The following is a 13,405-nucleotide window of genomic DNA, read 5'->3' on the forward strand; positions in this document are numbered from 1 at the left end:
TCAGGGCAGGTCGAGCAGGCAGTTCTGCTCGTACAGCTCCTGCGTGATGCCATACACCTCCTGGATGTGCGGCAGCGCCTCTCCCAGCATCTCCACGGCCTCCTCGGGGCCTCCCACGTTCATCACCCGCAGGAAGGCGTCTCTCGTGGGCAGGGCGCAGAAGGCCACGGTGGCGGCCTTGCGGACGATCCAGGGGTGGTAGGCGGCCAGCGAGGCGTTGTAGCTGTCCGTGCACACGGCCGACGTGCTGGCATCGCGCGGGGCGGTGCGCAGCCCCTCGAGGAACAGCTGCAGCCAACGCAGGGCGCGGTGCAGCCGCAGGACGGTCCTGCAGCCGGAGTCGGGGCGGCCCGAGCGGCTCTGCAGATCCACCAGCCCCCCGCTCAGCTCGTAGCGCACCATGGACTGCAGCGTGCGGTACTCGTCCCGCCGCTCCCCGCCGCAGTAGCTCTCCATGATCTGGATTTTGGCCACCGCGTCCTTGGAGATGAAGGAGAAGACGGCGCCCAGGCCGTTCAGGAAGCTGAAGGGATAGAAACGGAGCGCTGAGAGCGGGAGGCGGCCGCGACGAGAGGGCCCTCCCCTCCCGGCCCCGCACTCACCGCACGAGCCCCCGCCAGCCCCGCAGGTACGGGCCCAGCAGCACCTCCCGCCGCTCCGTCACGCACGCCTGGAAGGCGGACAGCACTTCCCTCAGGCTGAACGCGCCCGGCGCCGCCGCCATCTTGCCGGCGGGAGGACGGCCGCGCATGCGCGGGGCGCCGTGCGCGCGCGCGCGCGCGTCGCCGTTTCTGTGTGGAAACGCTGTGGGGAGCGGCCCCTCAATGCGGCGCCGCTTCGGAGAGGATCCACCCGCGCGTTGAGCGGTAAAAATGCCCGAAATCAAGGTGACGCCGCTGGGTAAGTCCCGCCGTCGCTTGCCGTCGCTGTCCCCGCTGCCGGGTGTCCGCGGAGTGGCCGTGACGTGCGGCCCTTCCTCGGGTTCGCTGCAGGCGCCGGGCAGGACGTGGGCCGCAGCTGTGTTCTCGTGTCCATCGCGGGGAAGAACGTGATGCTCGACTGCGGGATGCACATGGGCTACAACGACGACGTGAGTTTGTGTGTTTGGTTATGTAGAAATAGCGCGGCTTGGTTGGAAGGATCACCGGGTTCCTGCCCCTCTGCAACGGGCAGATCGGGCTGCCCAGGGCCCGGTGCAACCTGGGCTTGAGCACCTCCACGGATGGAGCATCCACAGCCTCTCTGGGCAGTCTGCCAGCACAGCACTGCTGCCTCCGTGAAGAGCTGCCCCCTGACATCCAGTCTAATCCTTCCCTCTGTGAGCTTAAAACCATTCCTCCTCTCCTGGAGCTATATCTACCCGAGTAAAAGGTTGACCCCCTTCCTTTTTATAATCCCCTTTTCAATACCAGAAGGCTTCAGTGAGTTCTCCCTGCAGCTTTCTCTTCTCTAGGCTGAACAAGCCCTGCTCCCTCAGCCCGTCTTCATGTGGATACTCATCCTTTTGACTCTTTCTGCATCAGTGGTGTTGCCTGCAGCTTTTACTGTGTTGCTGAGAGCACGTCAGCCTTGGGTTTGCCCTGAGTTTTGCCTTGGGTCCAGTGTAGCAGATGGTTTCTGCTGGTGCTCCCCACGGTTAGTGATGTAGCACGGTGTGGCTTTGTTCAGAGGTGGTAACCTGCTCCCCACATCTTTGCAGAGGCGTTTTCCTGACTTTTCCTACATTACTCAGAACGGAAGGCTGACTGACTTTCTGGACTGTGTGATCATCAGGTGAGAAAGCTTCCTTTCTGATCACAACTGAAACGGGGAAATGGGCGAGTTTTGTTTACAAAGGGAAAAAAAGAAAAGTTCCTCTGTTTTGTGGAGCACTAAAAGGGGTCGAAGAGAACGAGGCAATCTGAGTTGCTGTGTAATGTCTGTATCCTTTGTGTCTTTTTTGCAGCCACTTCCATTTGGACCATTGTGGAGCTCTCCCCTATTTCAGTGAGATGGTCGGCTACGATGGGCCCATTTATATGACACATCCTACCAAGGCCATCTGTCCTATCCTCCTCGAGGACTACAGGAAAATAACTGTAGATAAGAAAGGGGAAACAAACTTCTTCACGTCCCAAATGATTAAGGACTGTATGAAAAAAGTGGTTGCTGTGCATCTCCACCAGACAGTTCAGGTAACAGATCATTTCTGCATAGGCTCAGGTCGGACCTGCTGAGCTGTTGTGGAAGGCAGAGCAATTCTCTGCTTGTGAAGTGTTTGCACTACTGTGGTGTTTGCTCGTGTGCAGGTGGATGAGGAGCTGGAGATCAAGGCATACTATGCAGGCCACGTGCTAGGAGCAGCCATGTTCCAGATCAAGGTTGGGTGTGAGTCAGTTGTGTACACTGTGAGTATGCACAGCAGTAGTTACAGATGCCTGTGTCTCCTTTTAATTCCCTGTCCTGTTAGCTTGAGAAAATAAATGGATTTCTCTTCCTCCCTTAGGGTGATTATAACATGACACCAGACAGGCATCTAGGGTAAGTAGGAAGCTGGGTTTCTGTGAATTGTATCTGTTTCAGGCAGGGTGCTGTTACTGCAGCTTCTGTTAATGTGTAGGGACCTAACAGCATTGATTCTTTGTTCTCTGATGGGAGACTGGGGTGCTTGAGGATGTCTTTCCAGCAAAGATAAATGCAAGTGTGAATTATGAGGAGGATCAGAGTTAAATTGTGTCCTCAGGATAGGCCTTAGTGCAATCTTTTTCTCTGTACTCATATTGATCTGCTTTTAAGGCTGTGTGGTAATTGGATTTCAGTGAAATGCTTTATTGTCATAGCATCCTTCACAAGCGTTTACTTTTTAAGGGAGTGCCAGTCACCAACTCTTACACTGATACAAGAGATCTTTCATGCTCACGATGCTTAGAAAGCATTCAGGTATTATTCTAAACAAATAACAGACTGAAAAAAAAAAAGCCTAAAAAAGGCTTTTTAAAGTCCTGAGCTGGATTAACTCAAAGCACAGCCTACTTGGAGAGCCCTGGTGCTGGCACAGTGCTGCTGGGTGCTTTGTGCAACCCATGCACACCTGTGTTCCTCTGGTCCTGCCTCCACAGGGAGACAGTGACATTCTGCACCCGAGAGCTGCAGGTGAGAAGTGGTGGATCCTGGCTCTTAATTCAGTCGACTCTAAAAACTCCTTTTGTTTTCAGTGCTGCCTGGATTGATAAGTGTCGCCCAGATCTGTTAATAAGTGAATCCACCTATGCCACAACCATCAGGGACTCCAAACGCTGCAGAGAGAGAGACTTCCTGAAGAAGGTTCATGAGACTGTGGAACGAGGAGGAAAGGTACAGCACTCTGATGGTCTGAGTGATGTGGTTTTATTCTCTCTGTGAAGCTCCTGTTCAGGAATGGTAACGCTGCGGTGCTGTTCAGGTTTCACAGACTAAATGGTAGCTCTCTTGCAGGTCCTTATCCCAGTTTTTGCCCTTGGTCGTGCCCAGGAACTTTGCATTTTATTGGAAACATTCTGGTGAGTGCAGTCTCTGGTGTGTGTTCCTCCTCCTTGTCCTCTTCACATTGAGGTTCCCAAGCTTTCTCTGATTCTTTTCTATCTGTTTGGTGCAAATATTCTTAGTTTTCCTGTGCATGTTGGCCTGTGGTGCCAGGTGAGAAGTGCTTCTTTCCACGTGTCACTTAGTTACCAGTATTTCTGACTCTAAGCAGTAAAGTAGATGTGTTCCTCTCTAGAGTCATTCTCTGCTCCTTCCCCAGATGCTCAGTACCAGCTGCCCTTTAAATACTTTGATGGCATCTTCGTCACATTGTGACACTGCTTTTTTGTGGAAGAAAGAGGGATTGAAAAACAAGCCTTGAACGTTTTTAAAAGCTCTGTATAGAAATGTTTCTGGTGATTCCGATCAATAGTTTTCAATTGCTTCCTGTGGTGGAATGATTACAGCTTGTGAATCGATGGACTTTGGCTGCAGCACGTGAGGGAGAACTAGACTAAGGGTCTTCATAGCAAGTGAATGCATAGTGATATGGCATTACTGTAATATGTTGAGCCCAGGAATCTTTGGAGACCACGTAGGTTCATGGACATTGAGCACAGAGAGCCAAGATACTAATTTGGTCCTCACCTGTGTCTGGATCTCTTCTTCCTCCAGGGAAAGAATGAACTTGAAAGCTCCCATTTATTTTTCCACGGGACTGACGGAGAAGGCGAATCATTATTACAAGCTCTTCATCACGTGGACTAACCAGAAAATTCGGAAGACATTTGTGCAGAGAAACATGTTTGAGTTCAAACACATCAAAGCATTTGACCGAGCCTTTGCAGATAATCCAGGACCGATGGTAGGCTGGTGTTAACCAGGTGATGTGTAGTGTCAGGGAGCTGTTTTCCTGGTGCTCTGTTCCTGGTTTGGGCAAACAGGCAATCCCCAAAAACGGGGAGAATAAAACAGCAAGAAGCCCTGTTAGAGCCTTATTATAGCAAGCGTGCTGCAATGTGTGCTTGGTGGATTCCTTTCACAGTTTTAGGAAATGTATGCGAGTAATGATATTTAAAAGAACCAGAACTATTTTCTGTTCCTATTCTTGATATGTTTTTTGAACTCCAGGTTGTGTTTGCAACCCCTGGAATGCTTCATGCAGGACAGTCCCTTCAGATCTTCAGGAAATGGGCAGGGAATGAAAAGAACATGGTAAGAAATTGTGTTTCCTAAGTGATGTTTTGCATTGATGTGACAGTGTTACAGATACTGTTGTAAGAACAAAGGTTTTCCTGAGCATGTGGAGCTAAATGACACTGAGTCATCCAATGGGACAGCCCAGGGCAGAGCTTTTTCAAGCTCTAAGTTTTCTTTGCAACGTGTGGCAGGACAAGCTGCAGTGGTACAGGTTACAGAGATGTTATTTTCAAAAGCACTTTCATTAATTTGAAGCTGCTCAGAACACAGTTGCAACTAGCATTATTTTAGTGGTTTGCACACCTCATCAGGCAGCTTTCTAATTTCACTTTCATTCTGTGGTTGGGTGTTCACCACACAAGCTGCAAAGCAAATAGGAAACACAAAGCAAGCAGCTTTCCAGCGAGGGGTGGATATAAGATGGGGAAAACAGACCCTTCTATCAGCATCATGCACTTGTGGTTCATGTTATGTTAATAGTGATGCTGCACACAGTCCATGTGAAGAGAGTGGATTTTCCTGGGTTGTTTCTCAGGTCATCATGCCGGGCTATTGCGTGCAGGGAACAGTGGGCCATAAGATTCTGAGTGGGCAACGCAAGCTGGAAATGGAGGGAAGACAAATAGTAAGTTGTATTTTTAAAGACTGTTTTGGGGAAGCTTTTTGGGACTTCAGGTGGCAGTTAGAGACTGTATACTCTGTGTGTATATGAGAGAATTACAACACAGTAATTAGTACTTAGGTATTGATGTGTTTTGGCAAATGCGTGGAAGGAACTGTGCTCTGAAAATGCAATTTGAGTTATTGAGAGCTTTTTCAAATATCAGTGTATTTCTCCTACGCTGCCAAGCAGCTTTCTCTTCACCCTAATTTCCCAATCCAAGTGTTCTATGTCCTTCTTTAAAATAAACATGGAGAGGTCTCAGATTGTATGTGTTACACATGGCAAAGTGGCTCCTGATTCACAGCACCCGTGCTTCTCACCCCTCCTCTTGCAGCTGGAAGTAAAGATGCAGGTGGAGTACATGTCCTTCAGTGCCCATGCTGATGCCAAGGGAATCATGCAGCTGATTCGCCAGGCTGAGCCACGCAATGTCCTGCTGGTCCATGGGGAAGCAAAGAAAATGGAGTTTCTGAAGCAGAAAATAGAGCAGGAATTTCGTACGTACACTTTTGGTACTGAAAATGGTAGAAAGGAGGAGGAAAGCTTTATGTAATTAATCTACTGGTAGCCAGCTTAGAGGTAGGAGTAGTGTAATTTACAGAACTTGGCATCATCAAGAAATCAGTATCTATGGTGTATATTGCCATGTTAAGCCCATTTAATTTGAATGTCCATTAGGCTTCAAGTGATGGTACACTTTGATTGTGATGGTTCAGAATTTATTGCATTTGTATTTCTCCAGACTTAAAAGCAGCAGAGGCAGGTGCGTATCAGAAATTTTAATTTAGGAACATTAGTTACAGGGAATTAGGTCCACATGGGTGGGAAAAAATAATTTCTGACTTAAAAGATGAACAGAGAAAGCAGAGAATGCACACTGGGTAGTTGTCTACTTTGGAGTACTTTGTTATGGGCATCAGAGTGCTGCACCAGTCCTAATATTGCGTCTTTACATTGCAGATGTCAACTGTTACATGCCTGCAAATGGAGAGACCACAACAATATTTACCAATCCAAGCATTCCAGTGGACATATCCCTGGGACTCTTGAAGAGAGAAACAGCAATAGGTGATGTATTTTTCAACCAGGAGTTCCATATTTGTGGTCCTGCCCCACTATTGCACTTTTAGTACTTGAATTAGGTGAAAACAGCATTGCAGGGCTATCTGCAGCAGTGCTTCCTATGTAAGAACAGATTGTACAGTATCTGAGTGGTTGAGAAGGGCTTCTGTGCACTGAGGTAGTTACTGTGCTGGGGATGGATGCTCAACAGTGCTTAAAAACAAAAGACAGGCACAGAACTACCATGCTTGCTCTTCATTGCCCACAGTTGCTATGAAAACAAAGTCCACGTATGCTTTTTCTATTGAGGTCTGGAGTTAGTTAAAAGCCTCTCATCTCAGGAGGGAATACAGGAAGAGGGAGGCAGCTGATGTGTAGTACTGGCACCGTTTCTTATGTATCTGGAGCCCCAGCAGTGATTTAAGTGCTGCGTGCTTTGTTTTAAGGGATAGATGAACAAAGATGTCACAGTCTGTGGGCCTCAGCTGAGGCCTGGAAATCCACGGAGTCCTAGAGCAGTTGTCTTCCATGTGTAAAAAGTAAGCACTGTATCATTAAACCTACTGTCTTTCTGTTCCCTTGGCTTAGGTCTCTTACCAGATGCCAAGAAGCCAAAGCTTATGCACGGCACGCTAATTATGAAGGACAACGTAAGTAACACTTCAGGCCACAGGGGGGAAATAAAACCTCAGCCTCCACAAGGAAATAGTTTGCAATGCACTTGTACTCTTCCTCCGCAGAGCTTCCGCCTGGTTTCTCCTGAGCAGGCTCTGAAGGAGCTGGGCCTTGCAGAACACCAGCTGCGCTTCACCTGCCGTGTTCACATTCAGGACCCGCGGAAAGAGCACGAGACCGTGCTTCGTGTGTATAACCACCTCAAAGGGTAGGCCTGCTCTTGGCTGAGTGTATCATTCTTAATAGAGGCTGCCCTTCCAGACCAGTCACACAGGATTAAGAGAAAGTTTCCTGCGTCCCCAAAGGCAGTAACTGCTCTAGACTTCAGTCTGTTTAGCTACTATAACCAGAGGAGCAGTTATGCTTCCGTAGCAGGAGCTGCTTACCATCAGCTGCACTCATGGTCTTGGCCAAGCTAATGCAGTCCCCTCCAAAATAAATTACATACCTTCTGTCTCACCAGGGTCCTGAAGGATTACTCAGTGCAGCACCTCCCTGATGGTTCTATAACAGTCGAGTCCATTCTCATCCAAGCTACAGCACACTCCGAGGATCAAGGAACCAAAGTTCTGCTTGTATCCTGGACTTACCAGGTAGGAATACTTGAAAACATACATTTCAAGCAATTCTAATTGATCTTAACATCTTACAGTCCAGAACAGGCCTACAGGGCAGCAACAGAGGGTGGGGGTACTTTATAAAGCAGGAATAATGAGCAGTCTCACTACTAACTGAAGTTTTAAGACAGAGTGCTGCTGAGATTAGAGAGCTGTTTTCCTCAAGAATATACTTTGTACAGCTGCATTTTGAATGCTTCTTTTAGGAAGAACTGCCTTCTTGAAAGCAAAGCAAAAAAAACGCAAACAAAACAGATCTTCATTCTTTGCTTTCAAGAAAAAATTGTCATTTATTCTAAAAGAGAGAACTAGCAGACCCAGATACCTTATTTCACAAGCAGGAGTTTTAGACTGGTATTTTGAAAGAACACCTAGGAATACATTTGTGCTCACTGTATTCGTTTGAACACTTCTGCTGTTACATTCAAGAGTTATTTTAGTCTGTTTTTAGGTAGCAGAGATGGGAAGGAGTCGAGTGGACAATCGCTTTGATCCTGATATTCTTTTCTTTAGGATGAAGAATTAGGCAGCTATCTCACATCCCTGCTGAAAAAGGGACTGCCCCAGAGTACCTCTTGAGGTACAGAGCAGCAGGCACAGTTGGTGCTTCAGAGAAATACAGATCTTATTTTGTTTACATTATTAAAACAAAATTAGAAAAAACGTTTGGCAAAGGAGCTTCAGTGTCTGTCCATTAGCCACAGTGAGAGTGTTCAGCAGTACTGCAGTCTTCCTCTATTGGAGACCAGTCTAGGTTGTCACTGCAGCCTGTTTTTAAGAAGCCCCGAAGAACAAACTTCACATCACTTACACAGTAAGGTAAGAGAGATTCAGCATTCTTTTACTCCTACAGCTCATTTTCTTTAAAACCTCAGCAATGCCATTCTGGCATTTTCTTCACAAACGGAGAAACAACAGCCACGCAGTGAGCCTGGTCCTGCACTGACCTGAAGGCTTGGGCTCTGTGCATGGGGCAGAACAGCTCCCTGGGCTCTAACCATCAAGGGTGTCATTAAAGGTTATTATCAAGGAGTCTTCTTGCTGAGGGGCCAAAATAGGGAGCTTTCAGAGCTTCAAAATGAAAATGCAAAGCAGAAATATAATGCAGGCAGAAGTATGAAGCCCTAAGCATGCTGTTTACCCAGCAGCTTCACTTTCATTGAGGGAAGTATGAATAACAGCAGACAAACCTTAAAGAAAGCTGCACCTTCTTGATGTATTTTCCAGTAAATAAAAAATAATAAAAAAAAATCCTCCTCTGTCCACACCATAGCCTCTGTGGTCTGGTAAGGCAGATGGCATAGGAAGGAACAGAGCAGTGGGGCTGTTTAGCTGTTACCAAAATCTCATTCTCTCAAGTAAGCCTCTGGCTTTTAAAGCAAGTTGAGTCAGACCTGTGGCTTTCTGGTATCTGGTAACTGACGAATGATGTGTTCTTTCCTCTTGTGATGGTATAGTCTCACTTTGTGGGGTGGAAAACTCAGCAGTTCTCTGAAGCTGTGTGATCCTGTTAGCACAGGAGAAAGGGTGAAACAGGTCACACAAATGATTCCACTGTCACTTAACCAGTCACTTAAAAAAACACAACTTTGACAGTACAGCACAGTATAAGTTGTGCAATTTGTGTAGGAACAGTGACTTTGTGGAGAAGAGCTAGTTAACCCTGTGCAGTGATAACAATATTAGAAGATAAGAGCATTTATCTGTTTAAGAGATGGCCAGCTTGACTCTACAGGCATGTGATTCTACAATGCCTGTACCCAAGTGCTCCTCAGGAAACCAATTAACTGATTCATAAGAAGGGAAGAAGCAGCCCTTATTTGGCTGTGGAATGTAGGCAGTTTGTGAACACAGCTGACTACAGTGTACACCCAGGGAGAAAACACAGGATCCCTCCAAAAAAGGGAAAAGCCAAGCAGGACTGCAGGGATCCACTCAGCTTTCAGGGTTAGCATCAATAAGGAGGCTGGTTTGTTTTAAGTAACCCTTTCCTGTGCTGCTTTCCAGAAACAAGCTCTCCAAGCAACCCCAAAGGGGGACTCCAGAGAGGCCAGAACACCAACGTAGATGAATATGGTGTCTCAGCATATTTGATGTGGACTGTAGGCTCCCTCAAGTACTGCTGTAGTTGGCTAACTATAACATATAACCAGTAGCCACTCCTCCTTGACTTGATGTGATAACTACTGTATGAAAGAATGACGTGTTTCACAGGTTTAATTTCAAGCAACAGTTAGAAAGAAAACTAGTGTACTTACTCTGGTGAGCTCAGTTCATTCCATCTCTGTGTTTTTTATTTTCACAGCCCTGGTATAGTTTATAAACGTAGGAGTACTCTCCAAGCTTCTGGTCACAGATGGTGTACACCATTTTAGTCCTGAATCTGAGCCTGCAGTTGAAGTGCCACGTCCTGCTGGAAGAGGTGAAGTAGTACAGGAATGGGTTAAGGCAGCAGTTGAAACTCACCAGGGCTATGGTGATCCTTCGCATCTTGTAGATCACGTTAGTAAATGACTTGTTCTGGATGACCTGGCTTCTCATTAAAAAGTGGAGGAAGTGGGTGAGGTTGTATGGGAGAAAGCAGAAAGTACAAATGAGCAGGATGACGTAGATAGTAGTCAGAGCCTTCCTCTTGCGAATGCTGTGTTTGATCTGGGAGATCCTCCTCGCAATGAGAGGGTAGCAGATGAGAACGATGGTAAATGGGATGACAAAACCAAAAACTAAGGCCAGGATGTTGTAAGGGGCCATGCGAGAAATCCAGCTGCTCGTTGCAAAGTTCTCAAAACACATGGTTGTGTTCCTCAGCCCTTTGTTGTGGAGGGGACCACCAAGAACGAGGGCAACCATGATGGTTAGGGCAACCACCCAAAGGATCGTGGCCACCACCACATAGTGAGTGGCTCTGATCTGGATGTACTTGAAGGGGTGCAGCACTGCAATGTAACGATCGACACAAATGCAGGTGAAAAAGACAATGCTTAGATAGATGTTGATGTAGTACAAAGTCCCCGTTATCCTACAAGCCATGTCACCAAAGATCCAGTTGTTCTGATTCAGGTGGTAGTGAATTTTGAAAGGCAACACACAAACAAACAAGGTGTCTGCCAGAGCAAGGTTAATCATGTAGACGTTGGAAGGAGAAGTGTGCTTTGCTTTCTTAGACAGGAGATACAGAGTTAAGATGTTTTCTATCAGTCCCAGCACAAACACAATGCTGTAGATGACAGTAAACAAAGAATACTGGAAGTCTGCTTCCAACCTGACAGCTGTCTTGTTGGAGACACCTTCAGTCCAGGAAACATCTGCCATGATTTCTGTTGAAGTGCAGGGATATCCAACGGGATATAAGTTGTAAGCCACCCCTTACCTCATGAGGTTCTTGATTTTTGAAGTGCTATTTATTTTTCTCACATGGTTAAGAACTAAAGCTACACTTGTCAGCAGTGGTAGATCTGATGACACATGTTTCAGGCAGCCGTGCTTGGTCAAGCTAGGTGGAAAATGGCGTTGCTGTAAGAGGATAGATCATTTAAAACATGAGCATTTGAAGTTTACACAACAACTCGGTTATTTGCTGGCATTTAAAAAACAAACAACACAAGATAGCAGTACTGAGTTAACAGAAGGGAGCTCCTAAAAGAGGAGTTCATGTTTGAAATACAGAGAAAGAGGCATGATGCAGCTAGGATGCCTCTCATCTAGGTCACTCACATCACCTAAACCTGCTGGGGAAGAGAGCACTACTTATGTCAATCTGAGTAACTAATCAAAAGAGAGATGCCTTAACTGAAGTCCTTCAAGAGAATGGAAAAAATGAATCCTCATTTTAATGAAGTGTATCACACTGAGCACGAAAACACAAAGGTTGCTCGGTACTTTCCAAAGGAAATGCTGAAATTGCACTTCCTCCCAGTAGTTATTTATCCACTGCAGTCAAAAGCACTGAAGATTACAACTGGAAGTTGTAAGGAAGAAAAAAAAATAGTTTCACTTCAGGTAGGCAAAGGTACGTATCTGCTTACACCATTCTTTCACCAAACAGCAAAGTGTTTGCATGTACACAGGCAGAGGAAAATTAATTAGTACAAAGCCACAGTGTGAGGCACACTGAACTTGAACCAGCCTTTATCTCAGTTTTACCACTCTGTCTCAGTTTTGCCACATCTCTGTTCAGTGGAAACTGGGCAACTCTTGAGGCCTCAGCTGGGCAGTAAGAGGTGAAGCCTGTGTAAAAACAGACTGTTCTTTGGTGCAGCCCATCATGCACTCAAACCCACTGAAGCTTAACTACAGCAAAAGGAAGGAACAGGAAAAGATAGCCTTAAAAATAAAATCAGACATCCAGTGTTTCACATGCTGGTCTTTCAACTATTTCAGAACAGTTAGACATGCACTGTGTGACACTGCCACGTATTGATCTGTTTGAAAATGTTTTAATTCTCCGTGAGAGAGGTAATGGAAGTGATGCAGGCTGGGAGTAAACTATTTTCCAGGCATGTAGCCAAATTCATCTCTTACAGTGATGTACCATTTCCTTACCTACCACTTTAAAACAAGGAGTCTGACCAAATCCCACAGCCAGCTTTGTTTCCCCAGAGGTAATTTTCTTTGAGGAGGAGTGGAGAAGGGCAGGAGATATGCCTGTTTTCCTTCAGGTATTTCCTATGAACAGCTGGAAAACACCATTGTAGTTCTGTGCAAATTACTTGACTTACAAAACTGCAGAAAATCATACATCAAAGTTCAGAGCGGATTTTGAATTCATTAAATTAGCAGAATTATTTTCATGCAAAGCCAAGCTTTTCTCTTTGAACCCTGAGTCAAGCAGGAGGTTTTTCTGGTTGTGCCTTCAAAGCATCACTGTCAAGCACTCAGAAAGACAGAATACACCTGTGTATGCTCAATACTTGAGCCTGCAGTAGCTAGCTTGTCTAACGCCTCAGGATTACAGCTTCCTGCCCAGCACAGCTACCTAATCAATTAATCAGAAAGCTCACTTACCAGAGCTCAGGCCATCACCTCTCACAAACACTGCAGACCTTCTGCAGGGTCCACACTCACAGCCACGAGGTCACTGTGTGGAGTGAACACCAGAGCAAGCTGCACTGCGAGACCCACAGCAGAGCTCTCCCACACTGCTCTGCAGAGAAACCACAGGAAGTGAATAAGAAAGAAAAGCTGTCACTGCCATGCAGGCACTGCACTTGCCCCGCCAGAAAAACGTTCCCTTACAGGACCAGGGTGAGGATGGAGCTTGTGGCCAGCACCAGTGTGAGCTGTGGTTCTCTGCACCCGTCTGCTACGTGGGACAGGCACGCTGCTCCCACCCACAGCCACCCTGAGCCTGCCTGTCAGCCCCAGGAGAGCACAGCTCATCTCCAGGCTCTGGTGCCACTGTTTCAGCCCTGCTCTCACTTCCCTTCAAGGAAAAGATATAACTGCTGTTCCCTGTCTGAAAAACGAACAGGCGTTCAGGTTTGGAACACAAATGGACAAGTGCCATTGCTTGCCCTGCAAAGCACATTACAACACCTCGTACCTCTAGGCACTTCAACAGCAAGACCCTCCCAGGAAAAGCACAAACACATACCACGTTGGCACTGCTTCAGTTCTCTTATGGTGGTAGGACTCCCCCAAAGTTCTGTCTCCTTTGGAAACTGGTCCCCAAGCAAATGTGAGCCAGAGTTTTCCTGCCTCTCCTCAT

At 46.8% G+C, this 13,405-nt stretch overlaps 3 protein-coding genes across 6 annotated transcripts; 1 reads left to right on the top strand and 2 right to left on the bottom strand.

The window, feature by feature from the left end:
* Positions 1 to 724, bottom strand: CPTP (ceramide-1-phosphate transfer protein). Its single transcript, XM_065737793.1, has 2 exons — positions 603 to 724; positions 1 to 523 (listed from the first exon to the last, which is right to left on the bottom strand). Exons 1-2 carry the CDS (start codon positions 722 to 724, stop codon positions 1 to 3), a joined length of 645 nt encoding a protein of 214 aa, XP_065593865.1.
* A 147-nt stretch (positions 725 to 871) lies between these two features.
* Positions 872 to 10,090, top strand: INTS11 (integrator complex subunit 11). Of its 4 annotated transcripts, none has more exons than XR_010622315.1 (17): positions 872 to 900; positions 993 to 1,090; positions 1,700 to 1,773; positions 1,946 to 2,174; positions 2,289 to 2,387; positions 2,486 to 2,520; positions 3,195 to 3,333; positions 3,454 to 3,518; positions 4,156 to 4,345; positions 4,612 to 4,695; positions 5,216 to 5,305; positions 5,679 to 5,841; positions 6,305 to 6,412; positions 6,995 to 7,289; positions 7,545 to 7,674; positions 8,212 to 8,517; positions 10,004 to 10,090. XR_010622315.1 is itself a non-coding variant. In XM_065738005.1 (17 exons), exons 1-17 carry the CDS (start codon positions 873 to 875, stop codon positions 8,275 to 8,277), a joined length of 1,803 nt encoding a protein of 600 aa, XP_065594077.1. In that variant the 5' UTR covers position 872; the 3' UTR covers positions 8,278 to 8,800. The 4 variants fall into 4 exon arrangements, 3 of the variants coding, with proteins under 3 accessions (XP_065594077.1, XP_065594076.1, XP_065594078.1); XM_065738005.1 differs by lacking the exon at positions 10,004 to 10,090 and having other exon boundaries at positions 6,995 to 7,056; positions 7,147 to 7,289; positions 8,212 to 8,800; XM_065738004.1 differs by lacking the exon at positions 10,004 to 10,090 and having other exon boundaries at positions 8,212 to 8,800.
* On the bottom strand, positions 8,901 to 11,010 carry LOC136049616 (lysophosphatidic acid receptor 6-like). Its single transcript, XM_065738012.1, has 2 exons — positions 9,957 to 11,010; positions 8,901 to 9,205 (listed from the first exon to the last, which is right to left on the bottom strand). The coding sequence occupies exon 1, from the start codon at positions 11,008 to 11,010 to the stop codon at positions 9,967 to 9,969; it is 1,044 nt and encodes a 347-aa protein (XP_065594084.1). The 3' UTR covers positions 8,901 to 9,205; positions 9,957 to 9,966.
* Positions 11,011 to 13,405: the final 2,395 nt, after the last annotated feature.

The sequence above is a fragment of the Cyrtonyx montezumae genome, unplaced genomic scaffold (genome assembly GCF_038088225.1).
Source record: "Cyrtonyx montezumae isolate F1298 unplaced genomic scaffold, pur_monq_1.0 scaffold_21, whole genome shotgun sequence".
Taxonomy (NCBI): Eukaryota; Metazoa; Chordata; class Aves; order Galliformes; family Odontophoridae; genus Cyrtonyx; species Cyrtonyx montezumae.

Excerpts from the sequence above, each read along its gene's own strand:
- CPTP (XM_065737793.1), bottom strand. The coding sequence starts at position 724 with ATGGCGGCGGCGCCGGGCGCGTTCAGCCTGAGGGAAGTGCTGTCCGCC. Across the intron at positions 524-602 it reads GGCTGGCGGGGGCTCGTGCG|CTTCCTGAACGGCCTGGGCG; the intron begins GTGAGTGCGGGG and ends CTATCCCTTCAG.
- INTS11 (XM_065738004.1), top strand. The coding sequence starts at position 873 with ATGCCCGAAATCAAGGTGACGCCGCTGG. Across the intron at positions 5,842-6,304 it reads GAAAATAGAGCAGGAATTTC|ATGTCAACTGTTACATGCCT; the intron begins GTACGTACACTT and ends TTTACATTGCAG. Across the intron at positions 7,290-7,544 it reads GTGTATAACCACCTCAAAGG|GGTCCTGAAGGATTACTCAG; the intron begins GTAGGCCTGCTC and ends CTGTCTCACCAG.
- LOC136049616 (XM_065738012.1), bottom strand. The coding sequence starts at position 11,010 with ATGGCAGATGTTTCCTGGACTGAAGGTGTCTCCAACAAGACAGCTGTC.